Source organism: Thermobia domestica, chromosome 3, assembly GCF_964235325.1.
Source record: "Thermobia domestica chromosome 3, izTheDome1.hap1.1, whole genome shotgun sequence".
NCBI lineage: Eukaryota > Metazoa > Arthropoda > Insecta > Zygentoma > Lepismatidae > Thermobia > Thermobia domestica.
Genome location: NC_137456.1, coordinates 350,320,983 through 350,341,635, shown reverse-complemented (window position 1 = coordinate 350,341,635; position 20,653 = coordinate 350,320,983). Strand labels below are relative to the sequence as shown.

General features: G+C 35.4%; 1 protein-coding gene across 1 annotated transcript in view; it reads right to left on the bottom strand.

Moving 5' to 3' along the window:
- The window catches only part of LOC145681296 (uncharacterized), a 510,716-nt gene that overhangs the window by 37,094 nt on the left and 452,969 nt on the right, over positions 1–20,653 (bottom strand). Inside the window, exon 9 of the mRNA XM_081752944.1 lies at positions 3,535–3,757. Within this exon, the coding sequence (XP_081609070.1) occupies positions 3,535–3,757 (223 nt within the window). The remainder of the gene's footprint in view (positions 1–3,534; positions 3,758–20,653) is intronic.

Genomic DNA, 20,653 nt, shown 5'->3' with positions numbered 1-20,653 from the left:
GGATTGGGTTGGTGTTAGTACTTAACAAATCGATACGGTCCCGGGTTTGAGTCACGGTCCAGTCAGTCACTTTTTCACTCTTTGCGATGGACACTTAGCTTTCGAGACCCGAATGACTCGTCAACAAAGAGTAGCGAAGAAAGAGAATATTAGCGGCAGAAGTCTAGTTAAGCGTTATTATCAACAATATTGAATGCTATGCTTTAGAACATAATGACGTAAGAACGTGTGGGGAAGCCACAGTCATAGTAGAATATCAAAAATGCGGAGTGAATATAGCAACCTTGATAAAATCACTGCTGAGAAATCGGTAGAGTAACAATTCTAATGTGCAATAGTGGATAATAATAATTCTTAATATATTTATGGGAAACAAACAGTATTATAGCAACAAGCGCGCAAAGGGAAAGTAAAAGAATAAAATAAAATACACCATGTTTCAAAAAGAATTGACCTGATTTTGAACGGTAATAATTACGGAACATGGGACGTGCCGGCAAGGAAATGAGTGTTGTTTGAATGAGCGTGGCCTAGAGTTTCAGAAAATCGACGTTAGATGTCAATCAATATGTCAACAGAAGTAAGATGTTGTCCGCTCAATAGAAGCCGTCTTGTGTGCTGCAGTTTGCAAAGATTGAGTCAATGATTTCGGTCCAGTGTGCTTTTCGTCGGAGTTTTGGCATTGTTCCTCCTGCACCCAAACCATTCATCGTTAGTATCGCCAATTTGAAGAGACAGGATGCTTGTGCAAAGGTACGAGTTCAGGTCGGCCTTGCACTTCCGAAGTTTATGACCAATTTAGCTATCGTCTACATGTTGTTGGTACTGTTGCTGGTGGACACATAGAGTTTTGTAATAGCATAGCTAAAACTTGAAGATTTTGTGAGTATTTTGCAATTTATCCAATTTTTGTAGTATGTTTTTATCAATACATATGGAATTTTAAAATCAGATCATTCTTTTTGAAACACCCTGTACTTACAAGCGCATCCAAATAGAATAGAAACATCATCCTAAAGTTTAAAATATATCTTGTTATACAGAATATTAATGAAATAGATTACAAAATATTTACAAAAAAATAATGATAAGAAACAAACATGATGTATCTGTTACAAACTAAAAATAAATAAATAAAGCATAGAAATAGAAAAATACACCGTCATTCATAATAGTCTTGAATAAGTTTACTAAGAAAAAACAAATTTTGTACGAAACAGAACATATACTTCCTATTACAAAATGAATTAAATATTTGTGACAAACATATCGAGTAAAAATAAACTCATTCACAAAACCCCATTAAAAAAAAAAAAAAAAAAACAATATTTCATTTAAAACCATATAAACCACAATATGGAAAAATGTTAACTTCGGTCCTAAGTCTAAAGTAAAAGGAGAAGAACGATCCTAACATCACCAAAAATTAAATACATATTATATAAATGGTACCAACTCCACACAATACTTAGAATACCTACATTACTTTTTTTTAAGAATACAAAATAAATAAATAAATAAAATGAAATAAAATAAAAAAATAATAATAAATGGAAGATATTTGCTACAAATCACCCACAAAGACACGAAATATTACGTATGGTTTAGAAATGACAGGAGTGACGAGTATTATCACGAAAATAAAAATATTGAAGTGCTGGTAGACTGAACATATTGCAAGGGAAAATGATGATCTATGGATAAAATAAATTCTTGACTGGATACCAAGAGACAAGGAAACGTCCTCGTAGAAGATGGTGTAAATAAATCAAGAAGAATTGCAAACTACAGAACGTGGAAGAGAATTGCGCAAGGTAGATGGCGGATGGTTTCATTCAGCAATGGATTGACTATGATATTCTTACTGCTGCTAATAATTTTGTATAACATACTAAAATTATCAGATAGAAATTAGATGTTTACAATATTTCAACTATTTTTCACTGAATACCTTATCTTTGAGTGGCAAAAGGATTTGTTTCATTGGTTAGAAACATAGATTTAACAATATATGTTCATATGCATGCGAAGCATTGCTTCTCTTTACACGTGCATATTAAAAAGACACTACACAATTTTAAGTGTTTTCCCATAATTTCATTAACAATGGCTTAAAAAGTGTTGTAAAAATAAGTAAATTACGATTCACACTGTTATGTTATGATAGAGTTGAAAACTATGAGATCCTATATTGGTTGAGAGATAAGGGCGACATGAGATTTGTTCTCTGTGACGTAACTAAAGGGGACAAAGGGGGCTTGTGCCACGAGAGCCAAATTGGGGGGTGCAAAACTGGGCAAACATTTATTTTCACTATAAGGCAAGGAAAGGAGTTTTAGCAAACTAAGGGTCGTAAAAATATTACCTCAGAAACTTAACAGGACAACAACGTCCCACAAATCTTAGGATCATATCCATAAAACAAAAGTTAGCTTCAAAGCTATCTTCTGAGGACATTGTAAAAACATTTGCAGCCAAAAGAGTCCGCAAAGTTAAGTTTTAGTTCCAGCTTTTTGTGTTCTCATTTAGCTTACATCGATTTAAGAGATTTGCAAAATACCCGAGTATAATATTCGAGACAACAGCTTGACTGTTTGTCATAATTAAATATTCTATTCTAAAACAATAGACTGTTGATTCATTCTACACATATGCACATCCCGATATAATTCCAAAAAAACATTGTGATTTGCAGTTATTATGACAAGACTATAAGAATATGTCAAGCATGCTACTCTCAGATTATTTGGCAATCAAATACTAATTAGTCTGGTATTTTATTTTGTATTAAAAATTAAATTATGTACTGCAGTTTTAAAATCAAGCTGTACCACTTGAAGGAAAAGTGGAAGAGGAAAATTACTGTGTGATGCTAATATCAGGTATAGTCGGGGAGCGTTTTGATTTGATTGGTCTGGGAGGCGGGGCGCTAAGGCGAGTTCTTGCCCCGGGATAGTTTTTTTGCTATCTATGAAAATCTAATATTGAGACCAGAAGCAGATCGGATGTGGTGTCTACTACTTCCGGTTTGAATAGTGTGATAATAGCGGAAATGGGTCCATTCTTGGAACGCTGAGTCGCGTGAATGAATAAATAAAAAAAAAACTCGCTATATCTTAGCGTTTTTACTCTGATACCTGTCAATAGATAAGGGGGGGGCACAGTGGCTCAGTGGTAGATCACTCATCGCTGTGAGAGGTACCTGGTTCGATCCCAGGCCATATGAGTTAATGGTATATGGTGAACAACATGGTATCAGTGGTTTGCTCGATGTTTTCTTTTCCTCCCACATTTTAACTCCACTAATCCATTCATTATCATTTACTTTCATTTAGTCTAAAGGGCATAATGTGTGACGTGAAATTAATTTCATTTTCTGTCGACAGATAAAGTTATTCACTAAGACTTCCCATATTGAAGCATAGCATAGTTTGCAACTCTAAATAAAAAAAACGAAAGAATGTGAAGTTTAAATAAATTGTTTGTTGTTTTTCGCTTGTTCAAATAACTTGGTTAAACGTTTGTGGTACTTACTGTGTGTTAAGTGAAAGTTCAAGGTAGGAAAGTTGAGAGTCACTGTTTTGCTTCTCCGTCAACTGTTTGTTTAAAGAGACCAACATTTCCCGCACTACTTCCTCCAGCTGGTTGTGAGGACAATGCAAGCTCACCGTCAGTTCATTAATCTGGTTCAGAACGTTCAGGTCTTCAGCGAGGCTCTCCATCTCCTTCATTATCCTCTTCAGGTTCTCGTCTTTTGCTGAGAAAATAAATAAATGCATAAATAATATATTTTTATAAAAATAAGGAAATATTACGAGGGTTGATCAAAAAGTAAGTTTACAAAGCCTGCAGTGAAACGTAAATATATATTATTTCATACAACCAATACATCCAACAGATAGTACATACATCAGGTTAGTTTTCGACATAGTCGGTTGAGGCACATTTAGTATCGTGGGATGATTTTGAAGTTTTCCTCCTGGTAAAAATCCTGTCTTTGCGTGTTCAGCCAACGCCACCTGGACACATTGAAAGAATTGAGTAAAATTATTTGTTGGGCTACCACTAATGTGATATTAAATAATTACTGTAAAAACCGAAACAGCAGTATACAGCAATGTGGAAAGATACGAAAATTAAGTACTCTTATGAAGAGTTAAATAGTGTAGAAAACACATGTTGTAGCAGTTACATTTGTTATATCTATGTAAACATGTAAAAGTGTTCATAGTAAGTGGTTTTAGGTGTATCTGTAGTTGTGTCATTGGAATAAAATTGGAATTTAAATTGGAAACAACGGTTTTAGAACTACAATTAAATCTAAGTATGTCCTACTTGAATTTGTCATGAAATCATTATTTTGTTTTTCAAGCTGATTGCGAATTTAAACTTGTATAATAAAAGTTTGCATTCTTTCGCAAGTCATATTTTTTATTATTGTTACAATACTAGCTTATTTTTATCCTACAAGTAGTCATTTCTGCGTGAATTTGCGAAAATACGAACAAAATGATCGTAAAAGTCATTATAATGTGGCTAGGACTTGTATTTTCCTTAAGACTTCTGTGGTCTTCTGATGATGACGTCATTTTGGAGCTGTAAGGCCTTGTATCCAGGTGGCGTTGATTCAGCTCACGTTGTCACTAAGTGTTTCACCTCCTCGTCTGAAGCGAAGCGACAGCATTGTAAGTGCTCCTTCAAGTGCGGGAACAGGTGAAAGCCGTAACATGATCCTCCTGCTGTTCTGAATCAGCTTCTCCACGCGAGCTGTGTTCAAATCTGTTGACGCCGTGCTGGGTCGGCTACTGCGCTCCTCATTCCAGCCGCAAACTTTAGAAACCATTCTGCGACATGCTGACGAGACATTACAGTCTCTCCGTAAACCTCTACCAGCTTCCGGTGAATTACAGCCGCAGTTATATGTTTCGCCCACAGAAATCAAATAACTGAGCGGTCTTCTTCGCTGGACCAGTTACCCAAATGAGTCGCCATTTTGTTTACCTACAACTAGCGCCGTAGGTGGCGGATGGCTGAAACTCTGCACAGTTGCCAACTCCATGTAGAAGAATTATCACACACTCTTCATTCCCCTATAATAAACGAAACTCCAGAAATATCGGTCTTGTAACCTTAGTTTCTGGTCCTCCCTCGTATTACGTCACAACTCATATAATGTACCTTGCACAGTCAAAGCGAGTGTAAAAGATATTCTCTATATTGTTGGGAAAATTCATTCTCTTACGACTATTTCCAACCCCCAACCAATAGGAATATTTTTTTTTTTACTTTCGAAGGAATACACGCCATGTTTCATAAAAATTGACATTTCTAAAATAAATAAATAAATAAATAAAAGTTATGGATGAACTCATCTAGTATCCTTTCTATAACTGAAAAATCTTGTGATTCTGCTCACATGAGTGAGATAATTTCCTTACGTGATATACTGTCACTGTCAAAATGAAATTAATCAACATTGATCAATAAAGAGTCATAGAGTGTACTTTCCTTTCGCTGCCAGAAAATTTGAATCTTTGAAAATTGTATACACCGAAGCCATGTCTCCAACATATCAAGAACGGAACTGAATTCATGGGACCAATAAAAGTAAACAAGACGGTGATGATGATGTAGATGATAACGGTGAAATGAAGCAATTATGAAGAAACAGAGAACTCCGAGAAAACCCATGCACACGGGTTTGTCTACCACAAAGTTTATTTGGCGGGGCCGTGCAGTTTGTGGGCGAGAGGGGCGACGGCCCCGGGCGTCGAAGTAAGGGGGAAAAAGGACAAATATAGGAAAAAATGCTTGGAATATATGTATGGGGGCGCCGTCGTATACTCTCGCCTCGGGAGCTGATTTTCCACGGCACGGCCCTGGCGGGGGCTCCGATTGAACCAGGAACCCCACACACCAGAGGTGAACGCTTTACTACTGAGTCACCGCGGCTCTCGAGAAATGAAAAGATAAAAGATACCGTCATATTACTCCAACTAATATTGCGTATATAATCCCTCCTTCAGTACCATACATTGGGGGCCACGGTGCCTTAGTGGTAGAGCGTTTACCTCTGGTGCAGGGGGTTCCTGGTTCGATTCCCCACCAAGTAAGTTTGTAGTGGACAACATCGTGTTCGTTGGTTTTCTTAGAGTACTAACGTTTCCTCCCGCATTCTCATTCCACCAATTCTTCCATCATCATTTACTTGCCTTAATCATTGTCTCCTTTAACCTGACAGGCATAATCATGGGACGTTAAACCGAAATATTTCATTTCATTTCATATTTATCCCTTTCAACACGGGAAACACAATTGTGCGGGTTGATTAAAATCAATGTAGAAGTGCTCCCAAGGGACGCCGATCCTGGGGGGCGCGGGGCCCGCCCCCCCAAAGATCATGTAGGCACCCATGTATTTTTATGAATATGTTTTTTATTATTATTATATGTATTGTTGTATGCATTTTTTATTAATGCCCCTCCCCCCAAAGTTACAGACAAATCGGCGCCCTCGAGTGCTCCCTACTAATTTTGTGCTTCGAAACGGCGTGCAGTGATTATGTAAGTTTCGTTCAACGATTTGCAGTTGTTTTGGTTTGTGATGCGCCATTTTTGGCGCGTACAAGAAGAAAGAAAAGTAGTGTTCTCAACGAAGCCATGATTGTCGCCATGTTGAAAGGGATATACAATTAAATTATTCTCTTAACTTTCTGCCGCTTCATCATATGTATAATTTTGGATAATAATCGATTAATCGTTTTACGGTGGTGCTGATACGTTAATCACTGCACTATCTGGTCTGCTCCCTGATCAGCCACAGACTTTTTATTCATTATTGAGTTTCGGAATTCAGTCTCTCAGACTACATGATTACCGCACAACTTCATTTTCAAATCATACATTATATTTATATTGTTATGTTATCTTACGTAATGAAGAATTTGTTTCAAATTTAGATACTTTCAAACTTTCAGGGTAAAATATATATATATATATATATATATATATATATATATATATATATATATATATATATATATATATATATATATATATATATATATATAACCAAGGGCGCCCATGTTGTGGTTTCCAAGGGGGGCAAGTATAAACGATATTTCAAATATAGTTTCAAATTTTGCTGTAACTAATGTAAAAATTCTATTGGGTTTTCGATATTCCCAAGTATAATTTCCTATAGAGGGGCGGGCGCCCCACCTTGCTCCCCCTGATGGACGCCCTTGTTTATAACATCATCATACAAAATTTGCATAAGAAGTTTTTTTTTTTTAATTTCTTGTTTCGTTTGGTGGACTACTGTGTCGATTACTTTGATGCTTTTTTTTTTACTTATATTTCCCGATATATTAAAAGAATTTACATAGGCTATGCGTAAAGGTACACTCATGTCTAAAATTATTGTCACATATCTATAACTGTCTTCTTGTAATAATATAATTCGATAATGATTTTGCAAGGTACTTTTAATACTGATACTATGTGTATAATCGGGAAATGTATATTTGTGGTAAATTTCATAGGAAAAGAATTATAAATACGAAAATTAGAATGACTAAAACAAAATGTTCTAAATGGAGAAGAAAATTGTATTTTCCTTTCATTGTTCTTATTTACTTCTCTTTTGACATGAAATTTGCCACATACATGTCTTTGCCGATTATACACATACTAACATTATAAGAAATACCGGGTGAATTCGTTATCAAATTATATTCCTAGAACAACATATTTATAGACATGCGACAATAATTTTGGACATGAGTGTACCTTCAAACCTAAAACGAGTCAAATGTACTTCGTCTCTTGTACTTATTGAGAAACGCTCATAGACTTAGATCTCACAAGGAGGGTGTCCGAAGTGTAAATCTCAGATTTCAAAAAGGTTTGTGCGAATCGTTAGGGGGCTCATGGAATAAAGATCGGCACAACAAATTTCGGCGGAACCCTACATTTGGATGGGGCAGTACCCCATTTGCGATTTTCTGCTTTCGTAGTAAAAATCGGCCTTTTGATTTAAAAATTGATTTGTTGTCTACAATCGTTGTCATTCGTTTTCATTTGCCTAAAGATACTTCAATTGTGGGTCGGGGATAGTGGTGGCGGTTCAACGTTAAATGTGGGGGGGGGGGCAAGACATGATGTGAATATTTGTTTATAACTGTTAGTTTTCTGGTTGTTTCTAACACTTTGACGAAAGGTCGTATAACTAATAGGATACTATCTTTTTCAGTTAAAATATCGTATATCGTATTTCATATTTTATTAAGTAAGTTGACAAGAGCAACGCAAGTAGGTACTAGCCCTTTGTACTGTTGAACAACGAAAGTGTAAGAAGTAATTTGATTTCTTGCTCATGAACACCTTAAAATTCTGTCTGGAAAATTGTGTGATCAGATTCTTTAATAACAAATTTGCAAAACTAATAAGTAGAAAAGATAATAGTAATCATAGTAATGAATAATGAAGCTTGTTTTGTAGAAGTTATATTGAAACTGGGGATTAATGAACAACTCATATTTTTAATTCCAGACATGCTATTAAATGTCACTATTCAAAATCCACTAAATTTTTAGGTGTAACAATAAGCAATAGGCTTACATGGGATGCACATATTACTGAGCTAAACAGCAAATTAAGTCGTATCTGTTTTGTCATTTATAGACTACGTGGTTCAGTGTCAAAAGAAACTTTGCTGTTATTGTACTATGGTAAGTTTCAATCCTTGTTAAATTACGGAATAATTTTCTGGGAAGCCTCCTATTCCAGTGTTACTACTTTTCGTCTACAGAAAAAGGCAATAAGATCTATTTTTAATCTGTCACCAAGGTCCTGATGCAAAAGGGTCTTTCAGTCAAATAAAATTTTAACTGTGCCTTGTCTGTACATATACAAAAGTATCATATATGTAAAGAGAAATGAAAGTAGTTTTCTTCATGTTGACGATGTACATTCATACAACACACGACAAAAGAATAACATATTCACAGCATACCAAAACTATGCCTGCACCAAAAGAAGTGTTCTTCCTATGTCCGCTAAGTTGTTTAATAAGCTCCCAAGTTATTTGAAGGATATCAAAAACATACGAAATTTCAAAAATGAACTATTTAATTTTTGTGTAACAAAATGTATTATCATATTGGTGAATACTTGGGTGATAGTTTGTAAAATAATGTAGTATCAATTATATTGAAATGTCTTCTTATTATTTGACAAGTTCTATGTACTGGTCTCTGACCAATAATGTACGACATGGATGAATAAACAATGAATGAATGAATGAATGAATGTATGTTATTACTCTTAGAAAATGAAAGACAGTAAATACTACAACCCTATGCTATGACATTTAAAGAAATATTTGCTTTTGCAACTTCCCGAAACATGTTCGTTGTCATTGTGTGCAGTTTTCACTTTCTTGAACACACCAAAACACAACAGTTAGAGTCACTCCACACCCCAGTTATACGAAAGAATCCTAAAACCTAGAATTATGTTGAATTCACTAAATTTAATTGTATATACACTCGTACACCCATAACACACCACTTCACTCGTATATTACACTACATAACAATGGAAAAGGTAGAAGTTGTTTCCTATTATGCTCTTTTTAATCAACATTCGTTACTTTAGAAAGAAGAAAAGACATTTTATGATCTAAATTTTTGTGCAATTAAAGAATAACTTGTGAAATACTTTTCTTTCGAACTGTCTTTGCGAATTAGTTTCAAACACCTACATATCGAGCCCTTATGATAGAAGTGAAAGTATGCTAGAATTGTGCTCCAATAGGTTGATTTTTGGGTTATTTTATGTGGCAATTAAAATGCAATTCTTATAGTTTCCTTTACTCCACGAAAAGACAACCAATACGTACTGTACTCACGCAACGGCAAATACTATATAGTACCATTTTTTCTATGAAGCAGTAATACATACAAAACTTTATATTTTCAAATGAAACTATATACATTAATGGGTTACTTAAAAAAAGTGCGGGGGCAACTGCCCCCTTTGCTCCCCCTAATCGCCGGCCGTGGTCGGGGATCCCTGTGTGTGGTGGCGTTTCCCCTCACAAGTGAGAGCACAAACTTTTGGAAACCTTAGAGTGTTCAAATTTAATTTCTTTCGCTTTTTGAATGGCTCATTTCCGGAGATCCGGCGATGCAGTACAGGCATGAAATCTCTTTTGGCTTCAATGAACTTTGTATACACAAAACTGGAAACTGGAAATAGATGAAAATTTGTCATTGCGTGTTCCTTGATTATCAATTTGAGCTTCCCACCGGTAAAGTTGCGACGCATGTTTTACTTTTTCAATTTGAGCTTCCTACCGGTAAAGTTGCGACGCATGTTTTACTTTTTTAATTTAGTTTGTACACTTTTTTTTTTTTTTTTAACCTCCAGGACTTGATTTAGATTTCCGAAACTTGACGACTTCTTTTCTTGTACCCTGTTGGTACTGCATCGCCTTTAAGGATGTCATCTTCTACAACTTCGCATTCCGGATCGTCTACGGCTATGGTCATTGTTAAGCATTTATCGATGTCGAGTTCTGCCGTCTTTTCGACAACAAGAATGGGATCTTTCACACCACATTCTAAAATATCAATGAGAGATGATGCCAATTCATTTTCCTTATCTGTAATAATCTTTGCTACATATTTTTCAGCAGGAAATGCAGTTTGTAAAAATGAAATGATATTCACAGGACTCACTATGAGGCTTCACGTGTTCAAAACGTATCCAGTTTACCAACACATATGTAAATACAGTGAACCTAAACGAAATTCATAACGCGACATAATACACTGGCTTTCTAATAACAGATATGCAATTTCTATATAAGACGATAACTCGAAACAGCGTCTGTCCAAAGACGCGTGCACTTCGCGAATGGAGTAGATAGGGTTGTCGCGCATGGTTTAAATAGCGCCAAATGTACTGTGAGTGTATTTAACATTGTACACGCAATCTTTTCGTCGTTTACCACGCCTTGGGTTCCTTTTAATTTTGTTTGTACAATATAGAATTGATTGTGCTCTATTTTTGAATACCAATTTTATAATTTTAAAATACTCATAAGTAACAAATAAATGCATGTACAAAGTTCGTTCATGTCTAAATTAGTTTATTTGCTTATGGTCAGACAGGCTTCGCTGAAGCAGCAGTTGGGTAAGCAAGTGGCAAGCAGGTGCGTAGCAGGTCCTCGCTCCCGCGCCCTGAGTAATCCAAAGTCATTGGATTAGCTGACGTCTCTGCCGTTTTCTTTAGTATTTTGTTTGTTCGTTATGTTCCCTATACTATTTCTATTAGCCACGAAGTAACTAATGGGAATCCATACAGTAAACACTGATTCTGCCAAACTCCTATTTCAAGCCCTTTAGTTCTCTTTCATCTTGTAATTTAGCATCCCAGAAACTTGGTAGAGATCTGTGCCGCACATGTGCTCCACAAAATACTTTTAATCACATATTTGAATTCAGCTCGTCAATATGAACGAGGAACATGTATCAAACTTGTGAGGGGGACCTCCACACGCATAGGGATCCCAACCCACAATTAAAGTATCTTTAGTCAAATGAAGACGAATGACAACGATTGTAGACAACAATAAGTCAATTTTCAAATCAAAAGGCCGATTTTTACTACGAAAGCCGAAAATCGCAAATGAGTCATTGCCCCACCCAAGTATGGTATTCCGCCGAAATTTGTTGTGCCGATCATTATTCCATGAGCCCCCCTAACAATCTGCACAAACCTTTTTGAAATCTGAGATTTACACTTCGGACATCCTCCTTGTCAGTAATGAGAATAACTGAAATGATTTTGTATGATTCAAAAAACACTAATAAAAATTAAATATGGGATTATATGTCGTAAGAGCCTGAAATACTAAAAGTAACACAAAATTTACTATTTTTCTTTTGCTTGTTTTTCATAAGTGAAAGGAGATAATGAAATGTAACTTACCACAATCATAGATAATGTTATTCTACAACAGAAAATATAAACCTGAAAAATTTTCAGTGTTGCGATTCATAGAAATTATACTGTTGCCAGAATAACATTTCCCCGAAGTCTAAGTTAAGGCAGCGACGACTAGAGGAACGAACTCAACCACATTTGATTACGTCAGTTTGTAATAAACAAAATAGTTTTAACATACAGTTATCAAAATTAAATAATTATGTTATTTAAAAAGTAGTTTACAGGTTCCAAAACAACATAATACGTAATCAAATGCAATTGAGTTCGTTCCTCTAGTCGCTGCCTTAACTTAGATTTTGTTGTTCTGGCAACACTGTAATTTCTATGGATGACAACAACACTGAAAATTCTTCACGTCCATATTTTCTGTTGTAGAATAACAATATCCATGACTGTGGTAAGTTGCATTTCATTATTTCCTTTCACTTATGAAAAACAAGTAAAAGAAAAACGGTAAATTTTGTATTATTTTTAGTATGTCAGGCTCTTAAGTAAGATAATTCTATCTGCCTAATTTCAATCCTAAACAATCTCATTTCCTAAGACGAGATTAATAGGAGCATGAATGCACTGGAAACTCTTTAAGGCGGCCACCTAAAATTTTCAACTAAATCGGTGTATTAGAGGTGTGGACCTAATCAAGAAAGGTCTAATGATATAACAAGGATTTTAGATAGTAAAACTTCAACAGGCGGGATGCAGTTAGAAATATATTTAAAAAGGTCTATTGTGCTTTCCGTTGCTCAGGGGCGGATCCAGGACGGACTTCTGGAGGGGTTGTAATACTGTTACTTAAAGCTACTTTTAAGAGCTCCAAAATCTAGGATAGGCTTTATTTATATATAAAATAAGAAAGTCTCTGAGGGGGGCAATCGACCCCTGGATCCACCCCTGCCGTTGCTTGCACTTTCTCAAGCTAGGTTGTCATGCTTCAAGAATCCTGTAGTTGTCATTAAAAATCTTGCAACCTAACCTTTCTATTTACTGTATACATAGTACAACTTTCTGAAAGGGCCGCGGTGGCTCAGTGGTAGAGCGTTCACCTCTGGTGCTTGGGGTTCCGGGTTTGATCCTAGCCCCCGCCAAGTGGACTTTGGGGTGGACAAACACCGTGTGCGTGGGTTTTCTCGGGGTTCTCCCGTTTCCTCCCACTTTCTTCATTTCACCATTTCATTCATTACTCACCATCACCGTCTCCTTTAGCCTAACCGGCATAACCGTGGGACGTAAAACTCAGATTTCATTTCAGATTTCATTCAATTTTCTGAATGCAAGAAAGATATCTCCACCCATGCAGCACTGCACTCTAGTGGACAAACAGCGAATCTCCTCATTAAAAACGTACATGTCGGCGCACTTCCCCTCCCCGTCCAAAAGAATCCGTCGTTTCGGAAGCGGCGAAACTGGTTTTTCCTTTATGTCAGCGGGAGGGCGATAGCAGGTAGCAAGCAAGGCGATCCAGTTGACTCCTTGCAAGATGAAAAAAATGTTGCATGTCCCTTTGAAGATTATGTTTATATGGAGAAATATTGTAGAGTTGCAAGATATTTTTAATGACAGTTACAAGATTCTTGCAGCACGGCAATCTAGCTTTAGCCATCTTATTCATAATTAAGAAAAGCACACACACACACATACACACACACAAGTAGCATGCAGTTTCTCAATGTAAGTCCAATTTCATAATGTTTTTTTTTTTTTCTTTTTGTGGAGTTTAAGGTCCCAGATTTATGTTCCCAGGCTACGGCAGAGAGTGATGATGCTGATAACGAACAAAATGAGAGGAAACGGGACAACACCAAGAAACCAACGCGAACGATGTTTATCCACCACAGAGTCCATTTGGCGAGAGATGAGGTGGAACCAGTGACTTTACACACTAAAAGTCAGTGCTCTTCCACTAAACCACCCCAGCCCCATAAGAGTATATTGTACAATGATCGATTCATAAAAAAAAAAAAAAGAAGAAATATATTCGAAACAATTGTTTCTAGGCTTTAGACAAATCTTCAAACTCACAGAATATTCCATAAATCATATCACAACAACAACAGAACTACGTAAAATGAAGAAAAGCCAATGCTTCAGAAAAAGATGGTTGCCGCAGTGGGTTTCACTTACAGGATTGTGTCAGTTTCTGAGAATTCCTAGAATCGCATTTTTGCTTTGCTGATGCATAACATTCCATTTCCAAAGTTTACCCATCTACTTTATCAGCACAGATCATTAACATTACTAGGCTACTATTGGCTAACACTAAAAGCATCCCCTGATGAAACACATGTTCGTAATAAAGATGTCTTCTTAAAGAGAGTAATAATCCCTGGAGGTTTGTCGAGAGAAGAGGTAGTCGGCATAAAAGGAGAAGGGATTTTAATACATTGTCTTTTGGAAAAGCTAAATAGTTCTGATCCAGTAAAATCGGCCGTCGTTAGAAGCAATCGGCTTCAAGAGGTGGTCGTTGAAAGTTTTTTTTTTTTTTTTTTTTTTTTGTATCTAGAAAGGATTTAAAAAAGAATACCAGTGATATCGTCTAGCATGCTTTTTCTGTTTTTAACAAGATATGTTTAAACTCGCGGACCCAGTGCTCGCGAGCCCGAGACTCATGTTCAACTGGCTCGAGCTGAGCACGAGCCAACATGAGATTATTGAGCGGAGGCACTAGTGAGTGCGAGGCCAATGCAAAATGACCATCTATGCTTTCAAACATGTTTATAGCTACAATGAAAATACAACACATAGACAACGTAAAAAAAAATGGCTTTGCAGAATTGGATGTAACACAACATAACCAATTCATCATCATCTTTGCTTCTTTCCTGTCTCTTGAGAGCTTTGCCAATAGACATCACCTTATCTCTCAAGATGTTACGCGATGAAGTCTTCAAAGGTTAAAATGGAAATACATTGTGGCAGAGAGCCCAGCCGTTGTCACATTTCACAAGACTTCAAACGGAAACAAAAACAAAGCAGTTGGCACACTGACATATTCCTCTCTCTTTTTTGTATAACTGATGTGGCAAAAACCTTCATCACCGTTATCATCAAACCAGAAATGGTTATAAAGAAACTATGGAAGATTTAACCTTGTATCAACTTATGAACAGAGTAGTGTTTATAACATTTTTGCCATCGTGGCCCATTAAAAAGTACCGCTCCCTCAATATCAATAAATACCAGGGTAGAAAATTTGAGACAGTAAAGTTAATAATCAATATTTAACTGGAAGCGGGAAATATAAAAATATCTGTAATAAACAACATAATATATTAATAAATAAAATAATTACCATATAATAATAGAATATATTTTCTTGGACAATAACTAATCCACGAAATTTGCCGTCTCCGAAAACTTGTTAACTCATTCATGACATCTGCTTTCTCTATATTCTCGGAAGTTTTTGAATATGCTGCACTATCACGATTAAATAGCTTTTTGCTATCCCACAATATTATCTCACCACTTCAACACGGTTTTCAAAAATCTAAGTTAACAGACACTGTGGTTTTCGATTTTTTGGGTGAAAATCTCCAACACATTAAGTGATAGGAAATATGCAATAGGCTTATTCATCGATTTTTCTAAAGCTTTCGATAACGTGAATCACGAGGCCTTACTAACCCCTTCAGTATGGGTGGCGAGTTAACTCGTGTCTTCAAAACGCACCTGCTGTGCGGATGGCGTATATATACGCTTTCATTTTGCTTTGGCTATTTTGTATTGCGTATGGCGAATATACTTGCCCATAGTATGAGTAATGTTATCCCGACAATATTTAGCGAGTTTGCGCTCAGCTAGTTTCAATTGTTGCTTAATTAAAAGAACAAGAGGAGAAAAAGAAAGAAATTAAAATAGAGTTTGTGCTTCGTCAAATACAGTTTTCATTATTTGTTTTGTTTGACATAACCATAAATACGACTATGTCAAGTTATAGTAGCTAATTAGAAGCGACAAAGATCATAATGCCGAAAATTTCATTGTCGTTGCTTGAGAGGTTCAAAAGTTATTGAAAGGTAACACATTCCAAAGTTCTCAAAAAAAAAAAAAAAAAAACAAAAAAAAAACTACACTTTTTACAGCGGTTCGCATATGAAAATTACGCACTGAAGGGGCTAAAAAACTACAATTATGGCATAAGGGGTACAGTCTACAATTGGATTTCTTCATATTTGTTAAACAGGAAACAGCTTGTTCAAATTTCGAGATTTTAAAACGGACGACTTACAAGGTACAAGGTACGAGTTATCTCCTGGTATTATTAACAATGGTGTTCCTCAAGGGTCCGTTTTAGGCCCTATTCTTTTCTTAATTTACATAAATGACTTGCATGAATTTTTGGACTTCCGTGATATAGTCTTATATGCAAATGATGTAAATATTTTAGTGAAAGGAAGCATAATGTCGCAGCTAGAGAATAACTTTAAACTAACTGTTGAAAGATTGACAACGTGGGCATCCAGTAACAACTTAGAGATAAATATGGACAAATCTAAGGTACTATATTTTTATCTTTCACCACACTGCTGAAAACTTCATCAATAAAGAACGATTCTTTACTTTTAAGTTATTCGTCTTCAGCAGAATTCTTAGGGTAATTATTCAAAATAGACTTGTCTGGGAAAACATATTTTAAACTTAAACAATAAACTATGCAGTCTAAATTTTGTTTTATATAGACTAAAAGTCGCCGTCTCTCGACATACTTTGCTTTTATTATACTATGGTAAGATATATTCACCTCTCAGTTTTGGAGTTATTTTTTGGGGAGCATCACACCTTGCCCTATCCACTTTCCGCATACAGAAAAAAGCTACGTATTATTTTTAACTTGAAACCAAGATCATCTTATCTATTGAAGCTGTCGTGGCGACGTATCGTGAACAAGTCTTCTCGGGCTAGCAGCCAGGTAAATACTGTTATATCTTGCGACGTTTCGAGGACTGACATCGTCCTCATCTTCAGGCGAATATGATGGGGCAATAGAGTGTATGGAATATATCTACTGTAAGTTCAAAAATCCGGACTGGCTGAACATAGTATCAAACAGCAACATAAGATTTTATTCACAGATACCGAAATAATAGCAAAAGGCTCAAGAGTTTGGGACAGGAGGATAAAAGAAGCTGTTACAATCACAAAAGAAAAAACGAACCTTAACAGAGACACAGGTTTCCAACTGAGTAAAACATGGACACGAATCATATCCCGCCATTTCAAGCACCAATCAGAAGCCGCCATTCCAACCACCAATCAGAAGAGTCCAATCATACATACATGAGTATATATATTCCATACACTCTATTGCACCATCATATTCGCCTGAAGATGAGGACGATGTCAACCCTCGAAACGTTGCAAGATATAACAGTATTTACCTGGCTGCTAGCCCGAGACGACCTGATCACAAGATCATCTTGTAGAGAAATATTTAAACTCCATAGAATTCTAACACATCTCTGTACATATACAAAAGCATTATCTTTACTAACACTAATTGGCATTCCTTTACAGTTACATCTTCTGTACATTCACATAATACAAGGCAAGCTACGGATGTTTATGTCCCGCAAATAAATTATAGCTCAACTAGAAATAGTGTGTACTCTATGTGTACAAGATTGTATAATCACTTACCCCAGCATTTTAAAAACATTAAGAACATACAAGTGTTTAAGAATGAGGTGTTAAAATTCCTTGTAGATAAAGCCTGTTATAGCGTTTATAAATATCTAGAGTGTAATTCTTAAACTAATTAAATATTTAGATGCATTCTTTGCTACTATTACTTTTGTTACCAATTGTAATCTAATTTTCTTTTAGTTTATTTTACTTTTTACTATTATCTTTGTAATTTGATGTATTATTTTCTGACGTGTCCTATGTACTTAGTCTTCTGTAATCTCTATGTACACAAAGGATGAAAATAAACTAAACTAAACTACAACTAAACTAAACTAAACATAAACACAGCCTTGCCTATCATTATATTCTACTGTTACCTGAAAGTTTAAAAAAATTACTCAAATTTTTCATTACGTTCGACAACATAATAATGTAATGGGTGATATTGAAAGAGAAAGTATAAATGATAAGTAAAAGTTATCGGAGGCAACAAGGAAATACTAATGGGGCAATATCAAGTTATTTATTATGAGTAAGATGCTTGAAGAACAGTCTTACAAATAACCTCAAAAGATGCTTGCTTCGCTTTTCAATAGATATCAGAGTTATTGCCACGTGTACACCACGCGAAAGAATTTGGTTTGTATGGCATGGTATTTTCTCAATCAATATTGAAACCGGATGTGGCAGTAGATTTTTACCACTTTCGATTTTAGTAGATATATTAGAGTAGGGATGGAATATATCTTTGGGAATGTTTAATTGATTGCAAAAAACTGTTTCTTGCTATATATTTCCGCTATAAGTTAAAACCGGAAGCGATTGATTTCTGCCACTTCCGGTTTGAATAGAGAATTAAGAGAGGAGTAAATTAATTCTAAAAATTCTTCTCGCTATCTCTTATCGTGTTTGCTATAGGGTAGATAAATATTGAAACCGGAAGTCGTAGTGGATTTATACCACTTCCGGTTTTAATAGAGAGTTAAGGATGAAGATGAAATATAGTCTTAGGACGCTTAATTGATTGCAGGAAACTTCTAACTATCTGTTACAATTTTTGCTCTATAGTGATTAACGTTAAAACTGGAAATGATTTATTCCTACCACTTCCGGTTTTAATAGAGAGTTAAGTATGAGGATAAAATGTAGTCTTAGGACGCTTAATTGATTACAGGAAACTTCTTCTAACTATCTGTTACCATTTTTGCTCTATAGTGATTAACGTTAAAACCGGAAATGGTTGATTTCTACCACTTCCGGTTCGAATATCACCTCCATCTACGAACTTGATTTCTAACTTTTGACCCCCTACACGCTGGCAAAAATTGTTTCTTGAGATGTTGTGTCCCCGGACGGAGGGACAGACAGATTAAATATATAAACGAGTTTTGGTAAAATTAAATTCTTAAAAATCATTGAACGTGAAATTTTTGAGGACACCTGTCAGTAGTGTCAAGGTATAGAGTTAATACAGTGAGACATCGATAATTCGAAGCTCAAGAGAATAGATAAAAAATTGAGTTATCGAGTTTTTCGGGTTATCAAAGTGGCCACAACAAAAATTGGAGATACTGAGGTTCTAAGTTCTCCATGAAAAGTGACTATATAACCTCAATAACTCCAAGTTTTATTCATTCGACCTCTTTAACTCGAAATCGTCCTCTTTAACTCGAAATTGTGAAAGTTTCTTAAATTAAAAAAGATGACCAGTAAAAATAAAGTAATAGACATGAGTGCAACACAATTACAAATACACAGTAACAACAATGACAGAATGATAATTACATAAAAGCATAGAGTTATGGCTGCGAGTTATCGGGGTCACATCAAGAGAAATTAGATTCATAGAGGTAAACTTCGACTTGTAGAGGTTCACAGATACGAAAGTTCGAGTTAGCAAGTTTTTAAAATATGACTATGAGACACTTAAAATTCGACTTATGGAGGTTGTAATTTTTAAACATTTGACTTACAGAGGTTATTTGAATATTGATTGTTACGGAGAGTTCAAGGGAATGTGAAAAAATTCCAGTTATCAAGGAATTCCAGTTACCGATATCCAACTGTAATAAAATGATTTTAATGGAGATGGAGCGTATGGAAATTAATTACATATAAAAATAACCAGAACATTTATATATATATATATATATATATATATATATCTATATATATATATATATATATATATATATATATATATATATATATATATATATATATATATATATATATATATATATATATATATATATATATATACTAATAAATAAAGAGTATGTTTAGTACAAGGGGTCCAGAAGCACGTAAAAAACCTAACCTAAACAAAATTTGCAGGAGAAATGAATGATACAAGTACTTAGACGTAACATAATGTAACCAAATCTAACCTAACCTAACATAAAACTACCTTAAGCTAACCTGAACTAACCTAAACTAACCTAATATTAATAGAAATAAGCGAAATTCTATCATTTTTTGGAAAATTATGTGGGACCCCTACACCAATATAACATAAACTAAACTAACCTAGCCCAACCCAAATTAACCTAACCTACCCTAAACTAACCGAATGTGAGCAGAAATTACCAAAATTGTAACATTTTTTAGAGAAAAGAGCTGGACCCCTTCTGCTAAACATAGGTCATAAATAAGAACCTTTCGAGGCTCCGCCATGCACATAATTTCAATACGTTCTATCCCCACTAAAACAGTTGACAATGCAGATAGGACAGCAAACATTCGCTGCCTACTATAATTTTTTGAACTAATCTGTAACAGGATACAGAAGCTGTTATAGCTATCATCAATTGCTATTCTGCAGTGGCTATTACAGTAACGCAATCTGCGGGCAATTCTACAAAACATTTTAAGTCTGTACATTACTGTCCAACGACTTTGCATATCAGAGTTATCTCAATAGAATTAAATGCACACTACGAAGTACATTGTGAGCTAGTGGTCTATTATGCCACGCTTAATTGCATGCATGGGGAGCATGCCCGCGACCG